The sequence below is a fragment of the Pecten maximus genome, chromosome 5 (genome assembly GCF_902652985.1).
Source record: "Pecten maximus chromosome 5, xPecMax1.1, whole genome shotgun sequence".
Taxonomy (NCBI): Eukaryota; Metazoa; Mollusca; class Bivalvia; order Pectinida; family Pectinidae; genus Pecten; species Pecten maximus.
The window spans coordinates 17,164,779-17,180,066 of NC_047019.1; the positions used below are offsets into that span (position 1 = coordinate 17,164,779).

At 34.7% G+C, this 15,288-nt stretch overlaps 1 protein-coding gene across 1 annotated transcript; it reads left to right on the top strand.

The window, feature by feature from the left end:
- The first annotated feature begins 552 nt into the window (after positions 1 to 552).
- Positions 553 to 14,984, top strand: LOC117327350 (organic cation transporter protein-like). Its single transcript, XM_033884288.1, has 10 exons — positions 553 to 836; positions 5,659 to 5,905; positions 8,644 to 8,747; positions 9,364 to 9,518; positions 9,946 to 10,114; positions 10,358 to 10,573; positions 10,867 to 11,093; positions 11,857 to 12,038; positions 12,536 to 12,687; positions 13,141 to 14,984. The coding sequence occupies exons 1-10, from the start codon at positions 694 to 696 to the stop codon at positions 13,250 to 13,252; spliced, it is 1,707 nt and encodes a 568-aa protein (XP_033740179.1). The 5' UTR covers positions 553 to 693; the 3' UTR covers positions 13,253 to 14,984.
- The last annotated feature ends 304 nt before the right edge of the window (positions 14,985 to 15,288 follow it).

Consider the following 15,288-nt stretch of genomic DNA (forward strand, 5'->3'; position numbering starts at 1 on the left):
CAGACAAAAAATAATTATATAGCGCTATATAGAATATGTATGTATCCCAATGCGTTCATGCCACCGTAAACGCAATAAAAACACGGTTCAATCCCTATTTGTAACATATCCCTGCGTATATCCTTTATCACCGACGAGTCAGGTCAGTTGTCGATAGGTGTAAAGGAGAGATGACGAAATTCTATTTAGGACCAGTGACCCCAACGATAGACAATGAAGATACGAATGACGGGACAGGTCAATATGTGTTTCAAGAGAGTAGTCAAAATGTGTATACATGTGAATGACATATTAACCTTTAAACGTACAAGAACAAATTGACAGTAAACGTAAAAGAGATAATGGCACACAGGCAAACCAATGCCCGTCCAGGTCGACACTATCTAAACTCTGAAATGGTGAAATAAGCTGAATTTATTATTTGAAGCTACAGATCCAATTATTTACTCTTAATCTTTGGTAGTGTACATTGTTTTGGTCAACGACCATTGAGTTAATGCTAAGCGTGTCAATATTTACTAGTATGGTGACTGCTTCACATGCAGTGAGCTGGTAAGTCTTATCAAGACGCCTTGTCTGGTCAAAGTTTATCCTCGATGGAGTAAGATAAAACTTCAGTCATAACAAAAGAACAGCTCAGTAAGACGACTGTACTGTTGGATTGCACTCTTCAAGCAAGACTCGGTTTTAAGCATGGATTTCGATGAAATCACCAAGAAACTTGGAGAGTTCGGTCGATATCAGAAATTCTTATATCTGCTAGTATGTCTGACTGCGTCCATCGTTGGATTGTTTGCAGTCATGGGAGGCATTATTTTGGCCACTCCGGAACACAGGTAGGTCTAAATTGCAGGCGTTCACGTGCAACTATTGTTAAGTACGTACAACGCGTATGAATGCTATATAGTTAACATTGTTATTAAATCATTATTTATTACCGTTTGATTTAACATATATTACCCAATTTGACTTCCCATTTCAAATGCCATTCCGTTGACCTCAGAAGTTGACCGAAATATACGCCTGTAGCACGTGGTATACATAGACAACAATGCTTACGATCGAGACCAATGATACTCTGCCTATATGCGTTATAGGCATGTAAGTGGAATATTGTAATGCACATGCATTTAGTAGGAGATGATGCTTCGCTTAAGCGTTATGATATGATCATTGACAACACCTTCGATCTTTCTATCCCCTATACCTTGCATTATTTAATAAATCTTTACTTTTTTTTGCGTTATTTAAGGATTAACATCAATTTTTTTTTTCTGTTATACAGTCATAACAGAAAAAACTGGAGTGTACTCTAAATAAACTGCGAAGCGGTTTATGAAGAGAGTACACTCCAGTCTTTTTATGTTATGACTGTATAACAGAAAAAATAATTAATGTTAATTCTTATAATTTAATTTCGTCTTATACACACCAAGATATTTCACTTTCTTTGGCGAACTCTTTTCTGTGATAAATTATTACGCAACGTCATCAGCCAATCAAAAATGACGTTACATTTCGCAACGTCAAACATTTTGTTATGGAGATATAATTCTTTCAGCCAATGAAAATGCGTGTTTCATACAAAATTAAATTATATACAAATACATCTCAGGTTTTTCGGATATGTTATCATACCATTATATATCAAACCAAGGTTACGCTAGATTGGTGTATAAGATGACGATATTTGTCTTTTACCGCTTGATTTTTCTTACTTCCGATTCAACAGAAGAAGTATAATTACACTATATAGTATATCGGATTCTTGTTTTATTATGATTTCTGTGCTATTTAACAATTTTAGTGATTACTGTTGTTATGGGTTTTTTTTATAGTTAAAGTAAATATGATACTAGTATGAAATTACCAAACTGTTCGCATTTTGTGCTTTAGATGACGTCATAACATATTGTCTCGCTTGAAAAAAAAAACTATAAAAAATCTTTAAAATTTTTGTCCCACAACTGACTGTCGCCAATTGGTATAGGTATGTATAGACTTTCCTGCAAATGTTGAGTTCATTAGGCAGGTAGGAATGAATGATGCAGTCTGATTTTACAATGAAAAATATCATTTTCATAATGAATGTCGCATTTTTAAATATTTATACAGCTGATATTTCGAAACATGATTCACACGGTGTCTACAAACCATTAAATCTATATGGTCATGCTATTTGTGACATATGATATAACGTTGTGATTGATGCAGAAAAATCCTTCAACATTTACCAAATACGTACCAAAGGTTACAGTATGGCACGCACATAACGCAGAAAAAAAAATCGCCTATATCGAATTCAGGTCATGTTAGATAAAAAGAAGGCTAACTGAATTTGTGATCTCAAGTTTGACATGAAACTGAAATCCAGGTCAAGGCGTAATACGTGGAATATGTAGAATATACATTAGCATGAAACGTTTGTCTGTGTGCGTCGTACGTAACGATGTTACATGTATATTACTTACCTTTACATCACTATTTCTGTCAGTAAAAGAACTTTCGGGTGTGACTTTTCTACCAAAGCGATTATATAGATCTGTGATGTTTCCCACTCATTTGATTATATTTTTCTGTATTCTGGGCATTTGATGTGTTATCTGTTTACGAGAGCTCGCAGATTAGTGTTTTTGTCTCCAATGAAATACTCACTACAATGCGGGTATTAGTATATAAGGTTTTTAGTTCAACAGGACATACGTACACAGAGGTTTTACATCATCTATCTCACAGCAATATTAACGCAAACCACAGAGAATAGATCTAATAATACAACTCAAAATCGATGAAACGAATGCAAAATATTAACAAAAATATAATTATTCACGGAGACTGATGGAAAAAGGAAAACCAGACCAGTGTTCATAAAGGGTAAGCGTCTTCTATTTCATCGACATCGACAAACCATTCTCGACATGATAATTAGGGTAGTGACAAGGAAACCATTAGGCATATCCACAAATGATGGAACACGTCTGACTTAAAGACAATGCAATAGTCAATATAATGTATTGTAAAATGTAAACTTTATTTTACAGTAATTGCGAAACATGTTATATCAACTTATATTATTCACGTTTGTTGGCCCGAATGGAAGCACGCGAGGGGTCTTAATGTTGGAGGAGCCCGGAGTACCCAGGGAAAATCCACGTGGTCGGGCAGGTGACCGCATACCATTACACTTTTTCAACATATTTAAAATACATATATATTGTATAAAGCATTTTATATCATACCACATGTTACAGCATACATGTAAGACCCATTATTTATAGGATTCCAGTTTCCGAGTTGATGTAGGAATACATATTTCTGGTGCTTGCAAAGCGAAGCGTTCTTCGGATTATTTCATCATCTTTAGAAGCGTCAAAAATCCTTGAACGTTCACGCCTGATACCATCCCCCCACTCCCCCATAATGCCAAGTGAGTTGACGGTTTAGCATCGTGACATTTCCTCTTAACGAATTTTACATGTTATATGTTTTAATATTACAATCGGTATAACAAGTATTTTTTCGGAAGTCGTAAACTTTGTTTCGATTGGCAGTTCCCTTATATCATCATGGTTGTATCTATGTTTCATTATAGTAATATTCCACGTTTAAACAATATCTGGGACAGTGCGCTCTGGTTATACATCTAAAGACTTCTTCCAGTATTTTGTATTGAGGTCATTATCATACAGAGTTGATAACGTTGTTGTTCAGTTATAGATAGCACTTTGTCAAGTTGCTCGATATAGTACAATATGACCTCCTCGAGTTACGAAGATTAGACAATAGACCCTTCTTTAGACGGTTGGTTGGTTTATTCACATACTCAGATCTCATACTTACTGACAGTGGCATGAATGTATCATAATCTGCAAAGCTGAACAAAAAAACATTGAAAAAGGAGTCAGTGATGCTATACAACAACAATTATCTTGATTTGTACGTTGAACTCGTATTCTTCCACAATAGGTGGGCGTTATTCAACTCCAAAGGCATGGAATAATCATTACAACTGTTGAATAACATTCAGTTTATACCACACGTGGAATAAACCCTAAAAACGTTTTGATTGGTTGACACGGTGACATTTGACCCGAACTGCAATTTTTATCAACGTCATCAATAATCGAATGACGTCAAATTACCGGGCTCCAACCGTCACTTGTACACCTTATTTGCATACGCGAATTTAGACTTGGCCACGTCCCCCTTTGATTCAAGCCGATATCATTATGGTTGAAACAGGTCACATGACTCGATATTTTTGGATATGGAATTTATTTCACATCCGTAAGCGATTTTCTAAAAGTTACAAAAGCCATTCACTAAAGCTCGTGTCTTTTATAACTTAAAAAAAACTTACTCGAGTGAAATAAATTCCATATCCAACAACTACTCGTTGTGTAACCTCTATATATCCAGTAATATCAATGTGCATTACTTGGCACAATCTACCTCTTTACATTTAGATATATACCGTTTTTTTCCTCATTAAAGTCGCATACTCCCAAATAAGTTAAACTTCTAGTTATATACATGTAATAATGGCAATCCCGGAAACGTATTCACGCTCCCCTAACATTAAAATGACCGTTGAACTGGACGCTTGAAAGGGGTGAATTCTTGTAACATCAGTGTATAAAAACAACTTGCCGCATTTAGTTTTGTCACGAGATTTTCACGAAGCCGACAAAGAGAGAGAGAGAGAGAAACAACGCACACTGCTAATAAAATACACACATGGCTGTTGTTTACATATCGAGAACGCGTGAACTTACCTATTAATGCTTTCATTTGAACATATTACCAAATATTTTCTCAGTAACTGATCAATATAGACAAACATACAACTAGATACTTATTTTAAAATATAGCAATATCAATACAACAAAACATCGATAAAAATCACATCGGTGAAGTTGACAATGTACGAGGAATACGGAAAAAGCTAGCCAGCAATCCAATAGACGTCCGGCAAAATCGGAATTCGGGTCTATTACCTTTCCTTCCTTTGTTAAGTTTCAACGAATCAATTCGTCTCATAAGGAAATCCTGACGTTTTGCCTGATTCCAGTCATCCTTACCGTTAATATTGGCAAAATCTGTCTGCGTTTTGGCAGGCACATCATTTCGGCGTTCATCCATTGTTGTTTTGACTGATAACCCGCCCGTTGCATTGTGGGATTAATTTGGATAGAAATAGTCCGTCGGACCCAGTTATTATATTTGGGAATTCCTCTATACTTTCATAAATATAAATTTTCCTCCAGTTTTTGATTCGCGATGACTTGTTAGGTATATATTAAGTCTGAAATCTGTAACGAAGTCAAAATGTAAATATTTATTTATATTGCTGGAATATGTGGCTTTAAGTGCTGCATATACATTGTCTATTACAGCACATACATAAAGCTGTCAGGGAGTCATGGGAGGTAAATCAATCTTCCTGATTTATTTGCTGCGACAAATAAATAACGAATGTCGTTACAGGATCTTGTAGAATATTTATTTTATGGGTAGTGGTAATTAGGATGAGGCTTACTTATGGCGTCAACGTACGAGGCAATGTGATATTTAAATAATATTTGGGACTAATTTTACCTTAGGGACAATGTTCCAATAATCGATATTTCAGGAATATGTTCGTGTTTATCGTTTCAGATGCAAAATACCTGGTTTAGAGAACGACACTTTTGAAATTCAAAGTGAAGCCCACAAGGACTTAATTCGTCAATACATACCGCCATCCTCAGACCTGCTGCTTACGTACGACCAGTGTTATTTATATTCATTTAATTCAAGTTCCGTTACTTTTGACAACTTGAGCCGACCAATCAACGCCACGCGTAATAAGTGTACATCTTGGGTATACAGTTTTGAGGTGTTCGACGAGACTGTTGCCTCCAAGGTGAGTTTAGAATTAAACGAAAATCCTGAAACCAATTAAAGACTATGTTTCTCTTCTCACTTTAATTCGAGACTGTTGTCTCCAAGGTGAGTTTAGAGTCAACTCAAAATTTTAAAACCCATTAATGACTATATTTAGCTTGTCCTCTTTAAATCAGGACTGTCGCCTCGAAGGCATGTTTAGAATCAATTGAAAATCACACTATCATACATTACTAAATTTTCGTTTTCACTTAATATCGACACTTATACCTCCAATGTGAGTTTAGAATTAAATGAAAGTCATAATACTCATGATTACTTCTCACATTAAATACCGATTCATATACAATGTACGAGTATAAAGCATACAGTACATGTAAACGTATTCTCATCTCATTGATTGGTTTATGAAGATTTTATGACATCGCTATGACCACATGATAATTAGTATTACAACATTATATATACGGTATTATGACACTTAAAGAATATAGCAGAGCCCGCCCGATAAGATAGGCTAAAACGAAACTAAAAATATATCAAAGGTCCAGCTTTTGTCTAATGTTTATAATTTACGTATCAGTAGTTATACTTGGTAAACATATATATATCTAATGAGACTAGCATATGGCGATTTTATCATAAAACATTGAAATTCATTTCATAACCAAGTTGATTATGCCAATAAAGATGGAATTCCTGACACAATTTTTTTTGTTCAACGTAACTCTAAATGAACATCTACCCTTTAGAATGTTTTCGGCGTTTCGCCCAACGGTCGTTAATGTTAGATTTATACTTACTCTTCGAAATAATATCCCCTACACAAAAACTGATATACAGCAAATGTATTTCGCCCATCTGTCATATGTCAACATATCCTTTAAAATGGTATTCCCGTATATAAAATCAAGGTATTTCGCCCATTGGTAGTAATTCTAGATATTAACATATCCTTTCGAATGACGTATTTGATAATATTGTGCCTTTGCAATTACTATCGAGAGCGAAAAGCTTTTATATATATAGGGCACAATATTCTTAAAGGCATGTTAATATCGACAATTATTGCCGATGTGCAGTAGTATTTAACAAGTAATTGTAGATATCAACATGCCTTTTAGAATAGTGTGCCCTATATACAACAAAGTATTTCGCCCATCGATAGTAACTTTATATATAATCGTATGCATATTGTTCGTAACTTTGTAATGTTTGGTAAAGCTATCTTACAAATGTATTCAACTAAATACCATCAAACTCATTGGTAATTTAAAATAATTCAGTTGGATAGAGATGTAAACACTTCCAGAGGTCAAACCGGACATACACTTTGTAATCTGGAAATCCGTTTACTTAGCCTATTTGTTGATAAATATCCAAGTGGCTTCTTCATAAACGCTGAATAAAACGGCCAATCTGAATGTCAACACCATCCAGTGGTTATCATTTCCCAGGTCAACAAACACCAGTTTACGTTACAGCTTAGCGACAAACATCTTAACAAGCTGGGTCCATTGTCCATCAGGGTCATCCTGTTATATGGCAGAACTATATATAAGTTCATCTTCTAATTACAATTTTAATCAGGGAACACGAGTGAAAACTACATTTAACTATGCATTTAATAATAGATACATTAAGTGTCGAAAACCGAATATTGCAATATACAGCTGTTGTACATTTTAAGACTCGTCAGTGATGCTACAGACCAAAAATGTGAAAATTTATAGATAAATAAATATATAAACTTTGATCTGTTTGCGACAGATTTTAACTAATTAACTACTTTGGAGTATTTGACAGATATAATATCGGACGGTTAACAATAACAAAATATGAGAGTTTCTATTCACAAAAATGTGAAAATTTATGAATAAATAAATAAATAAACTTTGATCTGTTTGCGACAGATTTTAACTAATTAACTACTTTGGAGTATTTGACAGATATAATATCGGACGGTTAACAATAACAAAATATGAGAGTTTCTATTGACCCCCCCCCCCCCCCCCCCCCCCCCCCCCCCCCTCCCTGTGTGTTGGTGAGAACAAAACTGGATATTTGCTAACAGCTGATACTTTTGGGTGACATTCATGTATAATTTTGTATACTCTTAAGACAAAACAGCTCTATGATGTATTTTTGTATTCATTGTCCAGTACATACTTAGTCTATAAATAAATACCTATTCACGTGTGTATCTTCCGTACAATGTTTGGGGATATACTGTAAATGTATATATTTTAGTGCCATTATCATTTTAGCGCTTTTCATGCCGAATGCATTCCTCTTAGTTATGATTGTAAAAGATACATTTTATATTTTTACTATTTCTATATACGAGGTAAAATTATGTGTATGGGTATGCCAAATGCCTAAGTGTAAAAATCTGGCGATGCGCTATAACTTGAATGTGAAAATATATCACGATTACAGCATTTTAATAATATGATGATCCATTCGATAATCTGCAAAGTCGATAACAACGCGGACAAATTCTAACAAAAAAAATTCGCATGGAGACTCCTCAAAACGAACCAGGATAATAAGACAAGGTGTATCCATCAGGATAGCCGTCTCTTGCTTCATCGACAACATTCCGCTATGCAAATAAAAAAGCAATTTGTTGTATAATTGCAATGAATCATTATATATATATATATATATATATATTTTTATTCTACATCTAATTGGTATATTTCGGGTAGAATAACGACACTACGTCTGTGATATCTTATTAATCTGTCGTTACAGTTCGATGTTGTATGTGACAACGCCTACCAGACCTCACTCACTAAGTCGCTGTTCTACGCTGGAGTATTTGTTGGTGCTTTCATCTTCGGCCAAATGTCCGACTAGTAAGTTATTACGATTCCTTCGTATGCAGGTAATATAAATTAGAATCGTTTGTTCCTGACGTCACAGTAATAAAATGCCATAGAGCGTTAATCAAAAATCTTATGGCAAGGAATCGTCATAAAGTATCTACAGGTAGACACTGTTACGGTATATTCTTATTTGAAAATGTTTTAAACCAAGCGCAATACTCATATATGTAGTAATAATTTGTTATTATTATTTAAATGGAGTCGCGTTCGCGTAGACACATTGACTAGATTTTAAGGGATTACTATGGTAATTTGATACCATAAATGATTGTAATTCTTGTTTTTTTTTTGGTTTGAAAACTGCATGCGTTAGAACAAATAAAATAATGTGACAATAATAGAAATTTGACATTTAATTTTTTTTTTACAGTTTAATTGACGACAATATGCAAGAGTTATCTTCCTTTACACGTGGATTAAATATATCAAATCCAACTACAATTGTTTCTGTAAAAACAAATAATTATGATCGGAGACAGAAATTCACTGCAATTTTCTTCATTTTACATCATAAAGCCTGTCTTTAATTATTAATGTACACCATGTATCAAATAAAACTGATCTATGTTTTATATTTTTCACGTAGTTTTGGTCGTAAGAAGACGTTCTACCTCTCGCTGATCCTGATGTTGGTTTCTTCACTGGCTTTGGCATTTGTACCAAACTTTATTGGTTTTTCTATTATCAACCTGATAGTTGGTGCAGCCTCACAAGGACTTTTCCTCACTGGCTTTGTAATAGGTGTGTAAAACGTCATCGAAATCTATGGCATTTTCAAAGTGACGCAATATGATGTGACGTTAGTACGTCATGAACAAAATTCAGCTTCAACTCTCTCCATAACGGATTCTAAAATGTGGCAGCACTCTCACTTTTTAACACTTGTCAAATCAACATTTTGGGTTCCTTTTGATGGGAAATGATTCGAAAGAAGGTATCGTCAGAGGTTATTTCCTTTACTGCTTCATTACATGTGATCGGCTTATGTTACAGAATCGCATACACATTAATCAAAATTAAGATTAGAGAGAAAATATTTCACACGTTATATACTATTTGATAGAAATAATTTCTTACTAGAAAACTGGTTCAGATGTATGTCAATGATTCACTACATGATAACATGATTATGTAGATTTTTATGCTAATCAATGTTTGGTTTTTATAGGTGTTGAGTTGGTGGGTCCATCCAAAAGGATATGGGCAGGCATTGTCATCGAATATGCCTTCGCTATCGGGCTGATTTGCCTCGCATTTATTGGCTACTTTGTTCGGAACTGGCAGTACCTAGTCATCATATGTGCTCTACCATTCGCCTTGAATCTGTGTTATTGGTGGTAAGTTGTTTACAAAAGTTACCCAGGATTATATATTCACCAATCATTCGATATACATGTACGTGATGTGTGAATCAAGTAAGCCTCATTTGGTTACCATAGTACTTGTTGGTGCAGTCAAAATTTAGCTTATTACCAAAATTTGGCAGTTTCGCGCAATGGTAATAAGGAGCAAACCATACTATTTTATATAGAAATATCATGTAGAAAGAAAGTATTAGCAAAATCTTTATTTTGGCGTAGGTTACTACCAGAATCACCTCGATGGCTTATATCCAAGAAGCGGTTTGAGGAAGCAGAGGCGGTGCTTCGTAAAGCCGAGAAGGTCAACAAAGTCAAGCTGCCTGACAACCTGTTCGATAAAGATATGGACGAGGTCCCAAAACCAACCGGGAATTTCATTCAACTTTTCACCAACCGAATACTTCTTTTCAGAACCCTTATCATCTTCTTCAACTGGTAATGACAAATCCTTTTTTTCAAGTAACAGCGTCCGTCATACGATGTAACCGCCAAGGTCAGTTCCTTTTAGAACTGATTTTGGCAACCTCTGAATATACAAAAAAAATTACTTCGATGGAGTTTCTGTTCGACTCAAAAATATGTTACTCATCGCAATGTTATGCATTTATTATTCATTTGAAATAGCATCTTAAGTTTATAGGTCAAAGTGCTGGCATTTGCCTTGGCTACTGCTAGTCCTTGTGGAAGGCAATTTTATGTCAAGGAATTTTTTCCGATTTTTTTTTCAGGACCATAGTTACTATGATATACTACGGATTGTCCTTGAATTCCGGCAATCTCGGTGGAAACTTTTACCTGAACTTCTTCCTGTCGGGACTGGTTGAGTTTCCTGGGTACACAATAGTGCTATTGTTTCTGGACCGGTTGGGACGAAAACGCCTTCATTGTATTTGTATGATAGTTGGCGGGCTTACATGTATATCCACGATCTTTACCATATTATTTGGAGGCAAAGGTGAGCAAAGCATTAAGAAAGAAGTGAAAAATAATCAAAATAGTTGGTAACTTTTATCTTAATAATACGACATTTAAGGTCAAGGGCTAAGATTACTTTTGCTCACTGCACCCCTTGAAGGAGCCGTCATCGCCACCGTGAGGATAAAACAAGACTAATTGGATCTTTTGATAAACAACCAAACAAACCTCGGGGTCGCCTTACTGTTAAATTGACTGGCTTGGAACTTGTTTGTATTTCTGCTGACCATAAACGCACGATATCAACAACATCAGAATATCCATATACCCAATCATCTACACCTTTTACTGAGTACTATTATAGGTTTTTTACGATTTGGCAATGTAAATTATAAAATGAATACCTACGATTAACAAAAGCCACATCAACTAATAACTAGCTCCCTTTAACACAAATTGAGGATTAGATATATAAGTCCTTTGGGGAATCGTCTGTGATGCTAACGTTTAAAAAGTGTTGATATCTAAAGTAGGAGTCGATTGATGAAGCTCGGAAAAGGTCGAAAGATATGTCAACATATGTGCAATAACCCCACAATGCAATAAACAAATTCTTGATATTGGATTTCAAATGAACGCCAAGTACATGTACATGTATAAATTCTAAAACCTGTCACTATTCATATAAATTAAAATGTAGCTTACCTGTCATGGTAAACCTCGGGGACTTAAGCCAATTAGCAGTGTATGGCACCAGCAGTCAAAGAAAGACAAATACTCAATATGGCTTTATCTCCTTCCAGAACTGCAGGCGCTTACTACGACTCTAGCCATGATAGGCAAACTTGGAGCTGCTGCAGCCTTTGCTATCATATATATATACTCGGCGGAGCTCTTTCCCACAGTCGTCAGAAACTCTGCTCTCGGAGCAAGTTCCTGTGTTGGGCGTATTGGGAATATAGCGGCACCATATGTTGCTGATGCGGTAAGGTGATGCTTATCATAGATAGGTTTTGTCGTATATTTTAGTTTATGTTACAAGTTATATTCTAACTAGTCTCATTAATAGAATGCTATTTCAGTGAATAAACGTTTGAATAAGTTTCTAGTTGAATCATACTATATATAGAGTTTCTTATGTACTAAAGCAATGATATACGATGGAAAATCTCTAAGGAGATTCGTCGAAATTTCAAACTTGGTTTTCGTGTAAGTTAATCATGAAAGCGTTGGGAAACAAAATAATTCGAGCGCCCAACATCAAAAGGAGCTATTGAGTCATAGAACTGTACTGGTATGATGTTTATGGTTGATTGATATGACAGCTTTTTGTCGGCAAATATCTATTCCGTGCTAACAAATTATGACGTGTGTGTCTGTAAAATGCTGCTTAATTGAGTTTAAAATCATCAAAGACATAATTGTGTCCTTAATAACAGAGCTACTATTAACATTCTCTTTTATCCTAAAACTTAATGGCAGGGTACCATGATAGGAGGTAAATTTGGAAAGGCATTCCCTTTGCTCTTTTTTGGAGCGACGGCAATATTGGCTGGATGTCTTGCCTTGTTCCTACCTGAAACACTCAACCAAGATCTGCCGGAGACCATAGAGGATGGGATACAATTTGGCACGTGAGTACACTCTACAGGCTATGTATAAGATTTAGATAAATGACAGAGAGGTGACAATGAGCTTTGTTTCCGATAAAAGTGTATAATATGTAAAATATGAAATGTTTAATGTATTGCTACATATGTTCCTTTTAGATTTTTAGCTTTTGAAAACAAATCTGGGGTAGTCTTTAAACATATATGGATTGAGTAGATTTTTTTTATTTTCATTGCGGCTATGAATACCAGTAGCTAGCTACATATCCCGTGGCGCGCGTGTCTTACTGTCGATGGCGTATTAATATGACCCGATTAATCAGGTGGTTTGCACGAGAGACAATGTTTTCATACGGTTTTTATAGTGTATTCATGGTCATATGTTTGTTGTTTTCACTTGGTATGTTCATATCAGCAAACCACATTAGGAATGTAAATATAACTCGCTCAATGTGGTATTTTCTTTTGAAATTTCAGCGATGAATACAAAAACAGGAAGAAAGATCTCAGTATGGAGGAGAAAGTGATGAGACCAGAACAGATGGCAAAGCTTCTTCCACACGACCGACAAGCTCAGTGGTCAAGCTAAAGTCACTATGTAACGAACTGTATAGACTGCATTTCTTTTAACCTCAAACGGAAGACACCCAGTCAGAGCAGTCAAAGCACAGAAGCCCTAGAGGGGAAATAGGACCAAACTTTTTATAACCGGCTGGAAGGTGTGGTTTATATTACATAAGACCTTGCAGTGAGGTTAATGATATGTTCTGGTAATCAGTTATTGACAAAAAAATCCAGACTGCTAGTTATGGCCAATTAAAAAGGCTATTATTGTAGTCACAAGAGAATATAATATAACATAAACTAAAGTCGCCATGTTTCACTGTCTATGATTATAACTGTTCAATGTCAAGGGAGATAACCTCAATGAAAATTAAATGAAAGTTTACAAGCGAAAAACTGATGACCACACCGTCCTCCCGGTTAAAAAAAGATTGGTAATAATTCCTTACTAGGGCTTGCTTTGATTGCTTTGAATCGGTGTCTTCTGTTTTTCGTTTGTTTTTTCTACCTTTTTTTAAACATGTTACGATTTTTCACTATACTCCAAATATTCAGCAAGATAGCAAGATGTGATTGTAAGTATTGTATATGTGAACCTGCAATGACAATGAAAGAGGTCGATAATATGATGAGAGGCATTATACAAGGGGCATGTCAATCCATACAAGGGTAATGTCGATTTTTATCAGGGAAATATCAATGTATACAAGGGCCATGTCAATGTATCCAAGGGGGATATCAATGTATACAAGGGGAATATCAATGTATACAAGGGTGATATCAATATATACAAGGGGAATATCAATGTATACAAGGGGAATATCAATGTATACAAGGGGAATATCAGTGTATACAAAGGGAATATCAGTGAATACAAAGGGATTATCAATATATACAGCGGGAATATTAATGTATACAAGGGGCATATCAATGTATAAAAAGGGCATATCAATGTATACAAGGGGAATATCAATGTATACAAGGGGAATATCAATGTATACAAGGGGAATATCAATGTATACAAAGGAAATATCAATGTATACAAAGGGAATATCAATGTATACAAAGGGAATATCAATGTATACAAGAGCCATGTCAATGTAAAGATGGGCGCGTTGCCAGTCGTCCAGTATGTACATAAAATCCATAACATACAAAATTTTGTATTGGCTCATATACATATTATCTGATCAGTTTCGAAGGAGTGCTGACCCTTCACTATGATAAACAAAGACATCGTCAATATTTTAATCTTTTTTGTTTCACTTTATAATGATGCTCATATTAACTCATTTATTGGTGGCAGCTTGATAGTAAAAATGTACATTTCACTGTTAATACACAAGTAATAGTATGTAGGCATTGTGCGTGTACAATGTAAGATGAACATAGTGCAAAGTGACAACACAATTACTGGTCTATATTTAGTGAGTGTGAAACTAATAATGTGTTCATTATGTATGTAATTGTACATGTATATGTATAGTGATTACAAGTGATAAAATAGAATAATCAAATGTTTAGTAAGTACATGTTCTAATACAAATAATGTTTTAACTTGTAAATAAAATGTGAACAGAGTCATTCAATTTTCATCCACTATTAGATTAATGCTTGCTTTTGAGACCTTTAAAGTAATGATGGAATAAATCAGCTTGTAACACAATCATGGAGGTTTAAACTATATAACATAAAACAAAAATATACTTGATATGAGTTGGCAACATTTGTTTCATTAACATACTATAATACGAAATCACAAAGCAAATTATAATGTAAAATATATCATTATATAGATATTACGATATTACTATTTATAGTACAAGGGTTACTTCCCTTAGTATTAATTCAACGTATTTGATGGCAGGTCGTATTGTCATTTATTCATGGAGAAATGTTGATTCGATTCATAACCAAAATCTATCGTAAATGTTCTATAATGAATATGATATATTGTGAAGAAAATTGTATGAGATGTCATATCTCGATGATATTTCTTATAAGATATTGAGGTTAGTATATAAAATACGTTATTTTTAATAATTATCATATCGTATCCTA